The sequence below is a fragment of the Odontesthes bonariensis genome, chromosome 5, assembly GCF_027942865.1.
Source record: "Odontesthes bonariensis isolate fOdoBon6 chromosome 5, fOdoBon6.hap1, whole genome shotgun sequence".
Lineage (NCBI taxonomy): Eukaryota > Metazoa > Chordata > Actinopteri > Atheriniformes > Atherinopsidae > Odontesthes > Odontesthes bonariensis.
In genome coordinates this window covers 13,800,639-13,815,708 of record NC_134510.1, presented here as the reverse complement: position 1 = coordinate 13,815,708, position 15,070 = coordinate 13,800,639, and the positions used below count along the sequence as shown (strand labels likewise).

Here is a 15,070-nt window from a genome sequence, read left to right as displayed (position 1 = left end):
CAACAAAAAAAAAAAAAACAACTCAAATAGGTATATTTTCACAGTCCCTCTACCATGTTTGAGCTATCATTAAAGGTCTTTTTTTCTTAGCTTAGTAGCTAATGCACATTCTATCTTTATTTGCCTTAGATGAGGTTCTTAAAACCTGATGTTTCCTCTCACCTGGGTCCCTTTGTTCTCCAGCTTTATGGCTACATGGAAAGCGAGCCGCTCACCCTGCAGCTGTTCATAGGGACCGCAGACGACCGCCTCCTGCGACCACATGCCTTCTACCAGGTCCACCGCATCACCGGCAAAACCGTCTCCACCGCCAGCCATGAGGTTATGCAATCCAACACCAAAATTCTGGAGATCCCTCTACTGCCTGAAAATAACATGAGAGCTATGTGAGTGCTCTTAGACTTCCACATGTTGACTATCTTTCCAACTTCCTTTTTCCATATTTTTCTAGAGTAAACCCTACTTTAAAACGCACACTGTTCTCTTTCTACACTTTCCTCAATGCTTTAGCTCTACAAGCAGTGTTTGATAGATACATAACAGCACATAAGAGGCCTGTGTACTTACACTCCCGAGAGATGCAGGATTTCGAGGAAGTAAAGTACTCTGTGTTGACACACTTAATGTGAATGAATAAGGACTAAAAAGGTTAAAAGGCTTGCAGCTGAAGAATACTTTAACAAAAAAAACGGTCCATTAGTATGATGTAGTTCCATTACATTAGTTATGGACATTATAAGCAATAAGATGAATGAATTGGAACATCCCCACTGAAGTAACAAGGGTGGTGAAAGAATACTGCAAACACCAAAAGAATTATCCAGATTTTGGGGCCAATTAGTTAAATTCCTGAAGCACCGAAACAGCAATTTCGATGCACATTTAGCAATACAGAGGCCATATGTAAAATTGAAAATGTAATAAATTGTATACGGCATTTGTGCACATGCCAGACATGATGATCATAGCATTTGACCATGATTACCTTAAACAACTTGTTGAGCATCTGGTCACACAATGTACTTCATCTGAGAAAGTATAAAATGATCAGAAAATCGCCATTATGAATTGCTATGTCCAACAGTGGTTAAGTTGCCTGCAGGAACGACCTACAAACTGGTTAGTTGTGGAAATAGCAGGATGTAGTATGCAGTATACCATGCAGCTATAGACACCTGAGCATCCAAGCAGCTGCTGCTGTACATTAGCAAGCTAGTAGAATTCAATTCAGACGGTTTGTACCAACGTTTCATTTTAGTCAAATAAACACTTCTTTAAAAAAGCGCTTGCATGATCTTAACAAACAAAATGATCTGTATTTTAGATAATAGTTGATAACACTGAATGAAACTTTTGAAAAGCCAAACAGTTTATCTTAAAAATTCTAGAAGAGACTCAGTATCTTACCATGGTGAAGTCATAAAGATTTTTTATGCCACAAATGGACCACACTCATATGCAGTGTAAAGTATAAGGGAAAACAACAGCTAACAAGCTAATTCCCTTCCTTCTCATAGTCTAAGAGGTCCACCGAAAACTAATGAATGAGTTGCGGTTAGAACCAAAGAGTTCTTATCTAAATATAGTTGTACTTTATTATCTTTAGAAAAATACACATACATTTTCTAGGTGGTCGCTACAGGCTTGGCCTCTCTCATCCTCCATCCAGGCTTGCAGTAATCCTCGGCTTCACGCTACAGTCTATCCAGCAGTAGCTGCTGTCCTGGGGCTTCTTTCAGACAAAGCAGCAGTGAATTGTTTTGGCCTGGGGCCCAGACCTCTGTGTTATGGATAAAACCACTGTATCTGAACATTACATCAGGCCATTAACTCTTACTGCACCTCATGTTTATCCGTCACAATTTCAGGTTTAGAATACTACAAAAAAACAAAACAACACCAAAGAATTGGTTACACTGCTCAGTTTTTTGGGGGGACTTACTTTAATGTTTGTTTAAATGATGGGTATTATAAAGATATTTATGGGACATAAGAGGTTCCTGACTGCATGGATGATTTTAACATTCGTATTGCCTTACTGTATCATTTCCAACAATACCACAATATCCATTATATTGTAACATATTCAGGGGCACTGCTCACTTGTTTGACTTGATGTGTTCCCCAGGGTATGGTTTCTTTTCCTCTTTTTTTTGTCAGCACAGGCTAGAAGCTGAGGAGTGAAAGTTCCCTCTTTCTCCTCTGACAAGAATAACAGTCACAGATGAAGAAAAAGCCTTAAACTGCCTCTTTCCACTGAACTGTTAAACAGCCGCCTTGATAATGCAGCATCCATCTCTCTGCTCTTTTGCCAGCAATCATTCGCTTGCTGTGTGGGATACTTCTTAAAACTGCAGTCAAAGTTTTCAGACTGCTCCAATCTGTCTTCTCTTGCAAGTGCCTTGCAAACTGTACCATAGCTTAGAATTATATGAAATATAATTGTTGGAGATGATATGAAAGAGTTGTTCTTAACTCATCTAATCTATACTATACCCAGTGTTGGGAGTAACGGCGTTTAAGTATAACAGCGTTACTAACGGCGTTATTTTTCCAGTAACGGAGTAATCTAATTAATTACTTTCCCCATCGTTACAACGCCGTTATCGTTACTGAGAATATAAAGTGGCGCATTACTACAATTTGGTTGTAGGCTTTCGGCTACACATCAGCTGCATGCTGCCTGGAGAGAGCAGGGGTGGGGATGATGACACCGTTTCAAATGCGATGATGATTGGCTGTGTGGGCGGATGTACGGATGCCCTACTCACGCTGTCTCACTGCACGCGCTATACACACACAAGACAGCGGCGACAAGCCAGGGAAGTTCACAGGTAGCGTTCTCTAACTGGAATTACTGGCACTACTTCTCACCTGTGGAGATAAAAGGCAAGAATGTGTATGTAACATGCACGCTATGCCCCAGGGAAAAAAACTTTATCCACGTCTGCCTCAAGTAACTCAAATCTAATGAAGCACCTTACATCAACCCATGCGAATATGAAGCACTTGTTGCTTCTGCAGCTGCTAACCCAACCCCAAGCCCAAATGCAGCTAGCGTGAGCCCCAGCGAAGGAGACGGAGCCACTCGAAAACAAACAACACTCGATTTTTTGGGTCAGAATTTATTTATTAATTTATTTCTATGCATCATATGGCAGGCTGCAATCTATTGAGTTCAAATAAATACAGAATGTTCTAAATTACTGTATTTAGTGTTTTTATATCTTCTATATAGGGAGTATAGGGAAATATTCACTGAGTCTCGTCCATTTTTTGTGTTTCTTGTGTTTACCTTGAATGAATTCAATCAGTTAATATAAACATATTTGATGTTAAAGATGTTATAGAACATAACAGCATTATAGAACACAAAAGATAACGCCAAAGTTACTTTGCTGAGTAACTAATTACTTTTACAATGTGGTAACTGAGTTACTAACTCAATTACTTTTTGGGAGCAGTAACTAGTAACTATAACTAATTACTTTTTAAAAGTAACTTGACCAACACTGACTATACCGTAAATAAATCTAACCAATTTGATGAGCATTTAATTTTCCAATATTAGATTATATACTGTTGGCCATGATAAGTTATTTCAATTGATTTAATCATGCCTAAAAGCACCAGATCAAAGTATCATAAAAAGTGATTATCGGCAGGACTGCTCACTCAAGTTTATCCTCGCTCAAGTTGTACAAACCAAAGTTAAGTCAAAACGTGACAGTTACCATGTTCCAGGACAAGTGCCCAAAAACCTACCATGTAAAATATATGAAATGCCAAACCATATTCCATTTGTTTTCACTCAAATTTTACCAGCCACACTAGTTTTATTTGAATTAATGAAAGCCAATGCCTGCGAAAGAATGTTTTTTTTCCACCTAGAAGAGGAAAAGAAACATTAGCCCTTCACCTCCCAAATTGTGAAATGAAATAAATAAAGACAGACAGCTTAGAGAAGGGTCTGTTGCTACATGTGGCAATGATTAACAGTGGTTAAAATGCAGAATGCATGAAGTGAATGGTGTGAAGGAACAGGACAGGCTTGATGAATTGTGATAGCAAAATTACTTTTGGGGACTGATGGGACTGTGTGTGATACTGGTAACCTATGGTGTGCTCAGTTCAGAAGACTTCTCCAGAGAACTGCTTACTCATGGACCACTGTGACCATTTAAAACTTTGGCGTAAAGCCATTGAGGTAAAATTTTCTCTTTGATGACAAGGTGGATTAATATTAAAGCAGTCATGCTCCAGTAAACTTCCAGAGCGTGATCTATAACACCGTTGGGGACTTCATTTTTGGTCCTAATGCAGAGCAGCTTTTCTTAGAGTTGCAGTTAAAACAGCTACAGTCAAGAAATCCAATAGTGTCCCATCTTAACTGTATCCTCTTTAATCACTGGATGAGGGACGTTTTTTTTTTAGCAGTCCTGCCTTAAAGCAAAAAGAAAACAAAAGAGTTTGATGTAATTTCATGTTATAGATGTTATTGTAAAGGTGTCCGTCTCCTTTTCTATTTCTAGAATTGATTGTGCCGGGATTCTGAAGCTGCGTAACTCAGACATTGAGCTACGCAAGGGGGAAACAGACATTGGACGTAAAAACACTCGTGTGAGACTGGTGTTTCGTGTCCACATCAACCAGCCCAACGGCAGGACAGTGTCCCTACAGGCTGCCTCAAACCCCATTGAATGCTGTAAGTCTGACACATTAACATGCGTAGAGAAATCTGGCTCCTTCTCTTTGCTTTCCGCTTAGGCAAAAGGTGGCATCTATTGTTGTAATCCAATAAACTGAGCCACTATTTTATTACCTGCTGGAGCAAATTCACTACTTCTGCAACCAATACGCTTTATATGATCAAAGGAATTTGCCATGGCAATAGATGCATTGTACATGATGCCAAACACACATGTTATCTTTCTCAAATTCACTTTTTATGATTGAATGCTCAAGTTATTGTGGTAAGACTACCCCATTAGCGTAGGTTTCACAAAGGTCATTTGCCAGCCCCAGTTTTGGCACAGTTGAATGAATGCATTGAAAGGAACCTCTGTTCCTTTGTCATTCATGTATGTGTGTGTAGGTGTGATGTTATTTGCACCCAAGGAAACCAATTAAAACTAGATGGAGACATTGCTGGCATTATAATTTATGGTCCCAAGTTGAAGTTAATCAGAGTTGGCTCATCATTACTGAAGAGTTTGTGTTCTTTAGCTCTTTGGAGAACTCCTAGTTATGTACATTTGTAGATAAAATTCACAACTATGTGATAAGACATTTTCATTGTATTTCCCTGGCTATGAATGTGGTCACTGCATTCCAGAGGTCAAAGATGACAAGCTTGCCTCATTTCATAGAAAGCAGAGACAGGTGACTGGCCGCAGGCTGCAAGATGGAAACTAATGAACGGCAATCTGACCATGAAAGTATTGTTTTGATCAATCATGCGCCTTTTTTTCGATGTCATTTAAAAGGCAGCTCTTGGCTGAAAACATCTTAGCTAGAAATCATGAAATCATCCTAATAAATTTGATAAGCCTGTATCCCTTAATCAAAAACTGCCGTTTTACTGGCTGTGTGCTGGCTATGTTCTTTCCAGGTTAGATGACGATCAGGATGTGTGTTCATGTGGACTTTTATCCTGTGTTGAAAGTTGCATGTGTGTTTCTCCTTCTGTAGCCCAGCGTTCTGCTCAAGAGCTTCCCTTGGTGGAGAAGCAGAGTGTGGACAGTTTCCCCGCCACCGGAGGCAAAATGATGCTACTCAGTGGTCTCAACTTCCTTCCCGAGTCCAAGGTGGTGTTCGTGGAGAAGGCACAGGGTAAGCTGGAGTTAAACCTTATCGGACCGTGTTCGCCGCATTTTAATTTCCCTTCCTAATATCTCTTTCAAATGTCTCTATCCTTTTCTTTCCCCAGTTGCATTTTCTTAGTCCTTCTTTTCGTCAAAATAGTGCAAGCCTTGCCAGCGAGCCACATGTGGTGTGCATTAGGCCACTATATTTTTAACCAAAGCGTATTTACATTTGCTGAAGTTTCCATTGCCTGTTCGCTGGTGCTCGCCACAAGTGAAGAAATGAATCACAACCAGAGCATGTGCAACGTCTCTTTCTCTCACTTTCCCTCTTTCCCCTTGCTGTCCCTTCTTCCCTTACTCCCCTGATTTTGACAGCTAACCCTTTCACTAACTCACTTTCAGTAGCTCCCTCCTCTGCCCTCTCTGCCAGTGACATTTCCCCCTGGCTGCCTGACACTGACACGAGGCTATTCTCTTTATTTGTTTCTGTGTTTTTCTCCATGTGTGGGTGGAAGCAACAGTGAAAAGACTACTCATAAAGTTAGCAGATTGATTGATGGTTGTGATCATTTCCTTGGTCGCACCCACAAAAATCAAAGCAAACACAAAGCTCAGCGTTACCTCTGCGGTCTGTTAAGATGCGATTTGTCTACTGCTGCTGATTGGCACCACTTAAAGAAAGAGAAAGGAGGATGATGTATATTGTTACACGTCTATGACTGTAGTATCTGCCAGTGGCTATAAGACCATCCTGTCTCACTTATTAACCGCCAACATTTTCAATTTCGCGACCGAGTTTCTGTTGTTTTCTTTAAAGAAAAATAACAGTCAAATTATGCCCCTGCTTGCATAATTTGTGAATAATGAACTAAATAATACATTTTTGCAGAATAAAAATCCAAATAAATAACATTGAATTAGTCCATCTTATCCTATATTAAGACAATAATAGACAACACACCAAAATTAAACTCTTAACAGAACATGAAACTCAAATTGCATGTAGCTTTAAAGAAACAATCCACACAAAAATGAACAGCCTCTATCGTTGTCTGTGCATCACTAAGAAAAGTTGTCCTTGCGGTTTTTGTTTCTTTTTGGTGAAAAACAAACAGACATTCTGCACTGACTATGTAATTCCTTCCTGTTCCCTCTATTTCATTCCAGGCAGAGGACTTAAATGAATCAGCATAATATATGCAATTAAAAAAAGACTTTCCACTCAAATTACGCTGGAATTATCTCGTCGACTCTTTTTTCCACTTTAAGTCATCTGAGGGCCATAGAGCGATGCACAGTGCAAAGCCTTTGTATTAAGAATCGTTCTTAACATTGACACGTATCCCTGCTTGAGAAATGTACTTAAAAGCACAGTGATGTGAGGCAGTGATGAGGTGACAGGAGGTGGTTGAACTTGGTAATAAGGGGTTTCCCTCCTCCTGGCTTTACTTAGTCATGTGGGGGGGGGGGGTTTACCCTGGAGAGGAAAGCCCATACATACACCCCTCCTGTTTGAGATCCGTGACCCCTTCTTGGCTGTATTTCCCTTCTTCCACCCACTCTCCTTTCCTCCTTTTCCTCTGTTTTACCTCCCTCATCTTCTCGTTTTTCTTACCTCTATCCCGATACCCGCTAAAAACATTAACCGGCATGGAGCTCTACACTAGCAGGATCCCCACAGTCGGCCCTGCCGTTGACATTTCAGCGGTTTGTTGTCTGACTCTGTGGTGTTGAGAAGGAGAGAAAGAGAGACTGAAAGAGAGGTTGTCTGTCGGCCACTTAGACTGCTTTTATATAAACTTTAATGACCCACCACTTCCAGGGTCTCCTAAGTTAAAAAGCCCATTACAGATGTATCCACACACATGTAGACGCAGGAGCACACACATCACTCACTAATGCCAACTGTGTGTGAGCGAGGATGAGTGTGGAAAAGTACTCATGCACCAAATATACTGTACAATATTGTCTCGTGGCATTTTAATCAGAGAATCCTCTGCTTCATCAAAGTTCTCAGACGTAAGATTCTTCTTTTTTTGTTGATTTTAAAGGGGAACAAAAAAAGAAACCTATAAAAAAATATAATTGTATAACAGATTCACTCTACAACTCTGGTTCTATTTTCCGCTGGAAAAGTTGATGACTGAATGCACCCTTGAAAGACAGAGCATTGCGCCGCAATAATTGCATCTCGCAGACATCTGCTTAAACGCGCACTGAGACCCACACAAGCGCGCTCAGCCAAACTCTTTGTCAGGCACAACACCAATCACTGCTTTTGCCACAGTGGTGACAGCCATTACTGCTGCTTCCATCGAAGGTCAGAGTGGCAGCTCGCTTTCCAAAATTGACTTCAATAAACACCTTCCAGAGAATTCCACAAATCCTAAGGAGCAACAGGCAGATTTGGGGAGTCTCAATCCAACTTGTGTGAATAATTCCATTCTGAGTTGAAATCATCTAAGTTGAGTCAGAGGGGGATCACGCACAGCACAAAAGCCTATTAGCATAAAAGCGACAGCTATAAATCAGAATTACATTCATTTCTTTAACTGCCCCAATTTGCAATATTTTTTTTCTGCATTTAGCGACTTTTAAAGTATACCGCAAATATTTGAGAGATTGTTAGCAATTTGTGGTAAAGTGAGGAATACACGAACAGCCAAAAATATCCACCAGTCCCCAGTGAATCACTGAACCACTGGCTTTATCATGAAAGTGATTTTGATAGTTCAGTTAAAGTAACAGGAGGGGCAGATTTCAAAGTTGAAAATGTTCATTTCAGTGCTAAAAGTAAGGTTCATTTTATAGGTCCACATAATATTGGACTTAACCAAGCGGGTAGGTTAGAAAGGTACAGCATGAATAATGTGTTTCCGTTTGTAACTACAGTAGTTGTTTAATCTGAACTGATACAGTGTGAAGCTTCTCATTCCTTAAATAGTCATGTTTGAGGACACATTTTTGTCTGTAAAATCTTGAATCTTGAATGATTGTGATTGGTAAAACTGGTAAAATCAAATGGAGGAAAAACCAACAGTAGAATAGACAGCAATGCTTGAAGGTGAAAATAAGAACATTTCCACACACACAATGCAAAGAGAACTCAATGTATTGGGGTTAAACAGCTCTGTAGCCTTAATAAAAAAAACACTTATAAGAGGAGCTTGTAAAAAATAATATTAAAAAGAAAGGCTTCAGTTTGCAAGGGTGTATAAAGATTGAACTCTGGGGAAAAAGTTATGTGGTCTGATGAGTCCAGACTGACCCTGTTCCAGTGATGGGAGCATGAGGGTAAGAAGAGCTCTGATGAAGTGCTGAACCCATCATGCCAAGTGCCTTCTCCACAAGCCTGTGGGGGCAGCGTTTTCATCCGGGGTCGCAGTTAGTTGATCAGGTTCCAGGTTCTTCAATGTTTTGTGCCCAAAAAACGAGGTCAGATGACTCCCTGAATATACTGGAATGACCAGAAGAGGTTTTCTTTTTTCTTCCCTGATGGCACAGGCGTATTCCCAGATGACAATCCCAGGATTTATCTGGGTGAAATTGTGAAAGAGTAGGGAGCGTGACATTATTTTTCGCACATGGATTGGTCATCACTTTGAGCCCACACCTTAACCCCATTTGGAAGCTTTGTGATGTTTTGGAGAAGACTTTACGCGGTGGTCCCACTCACTCATCATCAATACAAGATCTCGACAAAACATTTTTGCAACTCTGGAACGGATAAGATGTTTTGACATTGCATAAGCTTATAGACAGTATTCTACAATGTGTCATTATAACTCCAAAGATGGCCCAACAAAACTTTTTTTTTTTGCCAGGGATTATAAAGAGTTGCAGTGTTGCAAAAAAGAGTCATCTTAACTGTACTATAGCTTCTTTGGGAACTTGAATAAGTGATGTTCTTTTAACCTGTTGTAATGTTAAAATAGCGTCTACTTTAAGCTAACTCTCCGTCTTTCTGTCTTGTTTTGATTGTATGTCTGCCCTCCCCCGGGACATCCCCAGTGTCAAATGAGCAGAGCTCTTAGCTGTTGCCACTGCGGGAATCCTTAATGCGCCCTGAAAAATAATTACTTCTACTTTTTAGATACCATGTCCATCCCCACTGCTCCCCTTCGACACCCTCAGGATAACTGATGCAAACCCTGTGCATCCACTGCATGAACATGTGTGTGTTTACTGTTGTGCAAGTGTGTATCCACTGTAGCTGCTAGCCTCCGGGCCTGTTTGTGTTGTTCAGTAGGAAGTGTTTTCAGTGAGTCATCCGCATAGGATTCCCTGCAGAGGGATGAAACGGAAAAGACAAGATCCCAAGATTGTAGACAGAGAGAGGAGGAAGAGAAAGGGTAGGAAAAGGCAGGACTCCCTAAACAAAGGCTTGTGTTATTGTGCACTGGAAAATTGAGCTAATAGTCGTTAGCATTTATTCTGGGCTACTGTTAAAATCTCATTTAATGGATGAATAAATGAATGCAAAGTGTAGCACCAATTTCCAATTGTCCGTGCAAAAGATTTTATTAATTCATGTGACTTTTACAGATGAACTCTTATTCATTATCAGATTAATCACTGTCATTGGCTTTCCAGGTTTTTCAGCTTATTACAGATCACATATAGAAGGGAGATTAAGTGAATCAGCCTGCAGCAGGATAATGATAGACTCAAGAAATCCCAAACCCACATTTTTGTTTCTGTTGCAATGAAAGCATTATTTTTTCCTCATTGACAAGTACTTTTAATAGGCCTTGTCATTTCTTTTTTCTTCTGCTGGGAAGGGTAGTGCTTTTTACAGAGCCACAATGTTGGCCTTTATGACACTTTCCATTTTCTTGTGGATTGTTGTGCTTGATTCAGTTTTTCTGTTATTTCTATTATGTGTATGTGTTTTGTGTCAAGTGTTTCAGTTTGCCCAAACCGCTCTTTTGGCACAGCAGTAGGAAGACATACCTGGCGCACCTATTGCAGTGTGTGTTCTGGCTTGCCCTGCTTTCCATGGGTGGAATGAGCGCTAGAGGCAAGGAAAATAGAGAGACAGACAGACAGACAAACAGAGAGAGAGAGAGAGAGAGAGATGGGGAAAGCCTGCACTCTGACTCAGAAGGGAGGTGAGGGAATTCCCTGGTGAGCTGGATAGTTTTTACATCTGGTCTGATTGGAGTGTTGCCTGGAGCTCAGCAGTACCGTGCGGCCTGGTCTGCAGGAGGGAGAAGCGTGATCCTCTCCACGTCTTCCTCAGGCCGAAGGGAGATTTCTGAGCTACGGTACTATCTGTAACACTCGGACAGCGCTTCCACAACAATAGCCTTTACTTATTTTTATTCTTGTGTGACGAAGCCTGCTCACCAGGCTGAAATGTTTGGATTTTCATAGCTTCATAGTTCAAAGAACCCAGTCCGTACAACATGATGTGAATTGTTAGGACTAATTCAAAGACAGTTTATATTTGGTTAAACGTTCTCCCTTCGCCAAGTTTAAACAGCACACATGTATGTCTAGACTGCCCTTTGGCATTAGGCGAGGGTAAACATCATGATCTCGGCTCACAGTGTGTGCACTTGGGTTATGGACAATACTTAAAATGACCAAAAGAAGTCTAAGATGTGGTTCCGAAACATATTCACTAATAATTTCTCAAATCCTGTATGTCAGGCAGAAAAGTTAACTAGCCATTTTACATTTGAGCTGTCTGACGAGTGGTGTTTGCACTCCAGTTATCAATGGTAAGAAATCAGAGTGGCAAGTTGTTAATGTTACTGGTAGCTAACCAATGATAGTGGTAGCATGCTCAGTCATCCTCACTGATGGCCCTTTGCTGCAATGTTTGATGGTCCATGTTGACCATTGTAGTGTTTTTTTTTTTTTTACTTTTTAGTACTTGCTTTTTCTCTTTTTTAATTTCTTGTTTCATGTCTGTTGTTGCTGCTGTGACAAGTGAATTTCCCCATTGTGGGATAAATAAAGTACAATCTAATCTAATCTACATCATTGTAGTGTACCACACGACCAGTTTCTAGTGCATAATATAGAGTAGATGAAAAGTTGCATTTTAAATTTCAAACAGCGCTACGATATGGCTAACACACTACATAGTGGACAATATTGTGTACAATTCAAAACTAACACGTCTCTGCAGGACTGGACGAGTCACTGCCTACGAACAGCAAACCAGAGCATACAGTATTTTAGGAAGACATGTGTCTCCCCCCTTGAAAAGGAGTTATTTAGCTTACTAAGCATGTATTGTACAAGTCTTTATTGTTTGAATAGTAGGCTAAAGCTCCAAACTTAAATGTAGGATGTAGGTTTCTGTTGCTATGTATAGTGAAACTGAAAGAGAAGTTTCCTCTTGCCTTTAAAGTTTGGGATTTATTGTCTAGAGATTGAATGGCCATGACCAGTGAACCTAGCAGGGCATCATTTTACATGCTAACTGAGAAAGCTAGGCACGTGCTGCTGTTGTACAACAGCTCATCTGAGGACGAGGATGTTTTTATTTTTGTCCCATGGCCTCCACCCTTTTTTCCGAACTCGTATGTACATGTCATAGCCAGATAAGCCTTGTAAATCTGACGAGTACAATTATTTTCTCTGGGGCAGGTGTGAAAGATTGTGCTTGTGATGGTTTGGAAAATTTGAAGAAATGTGGCTTTTTACATGGCTCTTTGTACCCCGTTTGGCTACAAGCTGTTGAAAAGACCCTGCTGAAATACCAAAACGCACCAAACTGCATTTCTGAGGGTTTATTATTACGGGTCTTGCTGTGACTCTTGCTAGGCTTTGCAATACCATGCAAAACCACATTTTCAGAGCAACAGTCTTTTGCAAATAAAATGCTCTTAGCGTATTTTACATGAATGTGCAAGTCTGGGTGATCCTCCAGCCATCATTCTGAGTCTTTAGATTATCACCAGACTCGATGCCACACAGCTGGACTGGTGATAAAAGGTTGAAATTTCACTCCTCTGACTGCCACCTTTCTTAGCCTGTACAGCCCCATGTCAAGTCAGCTGATACTTTCCCTGTTATACACCAAGAATAACTCACTTTCTCACTATAAACCCATCATAAATCTACTGTCTAGTCATAAATTATACAGAAGCCTCTCAATCTAAAGCAGACCCACATTTCTCCAATTTCACCAGTTTTCGGATTGGCAGAGGCCAGGTGCTTCATAGGAGAAAGCAGCTGTATCTCCGAGATCAGTCATGGGGAATCCCTTTGGTTGGCCTCTTGGCTTTGCTCTTTGATGGACAACAGGGTGATTGCTTAGAAAATGTGTGTAAAAATTAACGAAGCATTTTTATTCAAGGCAACAGCGGCAGAAAGGTAATAAAATGGAAAGTGAACTTGAGATATGTAAACAGGAAAGAGAGAAAAATGCTCCTTAAAATCATCTCTGGAAAAGAGACTGCAAAATACATCTGGGTTGTTTCACAAGACAGCCTCCACAATTAAGCATGTGAATCATATTTTCCATTCTCAAAAATCCTGAAGTGAACTCTTCTTTTTTTTTCCTTTTCTTTCTGTTTTTGGTCAGTGGAAGCTGTTGTGTGCTACACTGTGCTTTTCACAAGGAAATATCAGTATATATGATAAAAAAAAAAGACCCCGCAGATCTGTAAGTTTATTATGAGTTCAGATATATCACCAGTCAGCTGTCAGGAAGTCTGAAGCTGGGTGTCTGAAATGTTTGTTTGCATTTTGCAATTAATTTACACCAGGTGGGGTCTCTACTTCTTGCTCATTAGCCATACTTCAGTCAACGAAAATACAAGTTTGTTTGTGTGAGATTTTCTATGACAACAAGAGTGTTGCCAGGTTGTCACCAGGTACACAACCTCGTGTGTTGTCGAGAGCTGAAAGTGATGAGTCGAAGAAGCCTCACCCACATGCAGTCTAATTGCTTGATGACTGAGTGTGTTGTGCTGGTTGTCTGGAGTTAGTCTTTGTGGATCTCATTTGCACAAATGAGTCACGTAGAGCAGAACAGAGACTGCTGGTTTACCTTTGAGCCCAAAGCCTAAATATAAGTGTGAACATGTCCGTCCATTTCTCGTTTTAACTGAGACAGGATTATAGCAACACCACTCCAGACACTCGCTACATGCCACCTATTGTTTTGTGCTTCCCCCTCGTCTAATTTAAGTTGAAGGCCTGAACAAAGGTAAAGGATATTGCGGTTGCGTGTGTGCATGTGTCTGCATCTGTTTGTGTGCATTACGCGTGGGTGGAGGTTGGTTGCAGGAGGAGGTGTTGTCGGGAACAGAAGCGTTTTGCAGATGTTGCAGGGAACAAGGAGCAAATGGAAAGTCCTGTGGTTGTCAGTCGTATGACGCTCTCTGATCTGCAACTGTATGCCACAGGTTCTACCATCCTAATCCAACCACAGTTTTAGATTCGATAAGTCCGATGGAGGAAGAGCAAAAAGGTACAAAATGTGAGAGAAAGAATCAAAAGGAAGGCTGAGAGAGAGAAACTGACGAAAAGTTTGAAAAACATGTTTACTTGTGGAGCTTGGGGTTGATGTCGTAGTCTAAGGTTTCCCTCTTGGAGTGTCTCCCAGAGCGGAGGCGGGTGAGATTCCCTCTTGGTTCCTCTAGACGTAACATGAGGAACGCTCATCTCTGTCTGTCTCCCTCCCTTTGCTCTGACCTTCTCTCTGTCTGTGCTCTCTCTAATTGCCCTTCCATACTCTGTTCATCCTCACTGCCTCGTCTGCCTCTTTCTTTTTGCGCATCTCAATCACCTGCCACATAAACGGTATCACTGCTGTGTTCCTTGGCAGTTTTGTAGGCATGACCCTGCTACCATCCCCCGGTCATTCACTTCATCTCCATCTCAGCGAGGCACATTTCTCCATATGCAACTCCGATTTCCCCAAGTTCAAATAGAAAGCTCTTATCGGATCTCTCCACCGTCTGCTTTTCTAATCTGTTGTCTTTAATATGGCCATTTTGGAAAGATATATCTACTGATGTTCACTCTCTGAATAATAAAGCTGACCACCCGCCCCCACTACCACATCTCACCAATAATAAGCCAACCGTGACTGGAATCCTTTACTCTTTCACTCACCACATGATGTGAAAAACAGCATCTCTTTGGAAAAAAACATGTTTTTTATAGCTTCCAGAGCTGCTGGATTTGTGCTATCACTACTGTTATTATCTTATCTGATGGTTTCCTGTCTTTAAAACAAAGTGCAGCATTTACTGCAAATGTAATACTGCATTCATGCTATAAGCTGCTGCTTCCAT

General features: G+C 40.8%; 1 protein-coding gene across 2 annotated transcripts in view; it reads left to right on the top strand.

Moving 5' to 3' along the window:
* LOC142379731 (nuclear factor of activated T-cells, cytoplasmic 1-like) overlaps positions 1–15,070 on the top strand; it is a 63,079-nt gene that overhangs the window by 15,937 nt on the left and 32,072 nt on the right. For both annotated transcript variants that reach the window (XM_075464946.1, XM_075464945.1), the window contains exons 4-6: positions 184–386; positions 4,533–4,705; positions 5,692–5,832. In XM_075464946.1, coding sequence (XP_075321061.1) covers positions 184–386; positions 4,533–4,705; positions 5,692–5,832 — 517 coding nt within the window. The remainder of the gene's footprint in view (positions 1–183; positions 387–4,532; positions 4,706–5,691; positions 5,833–15,070) is intronic.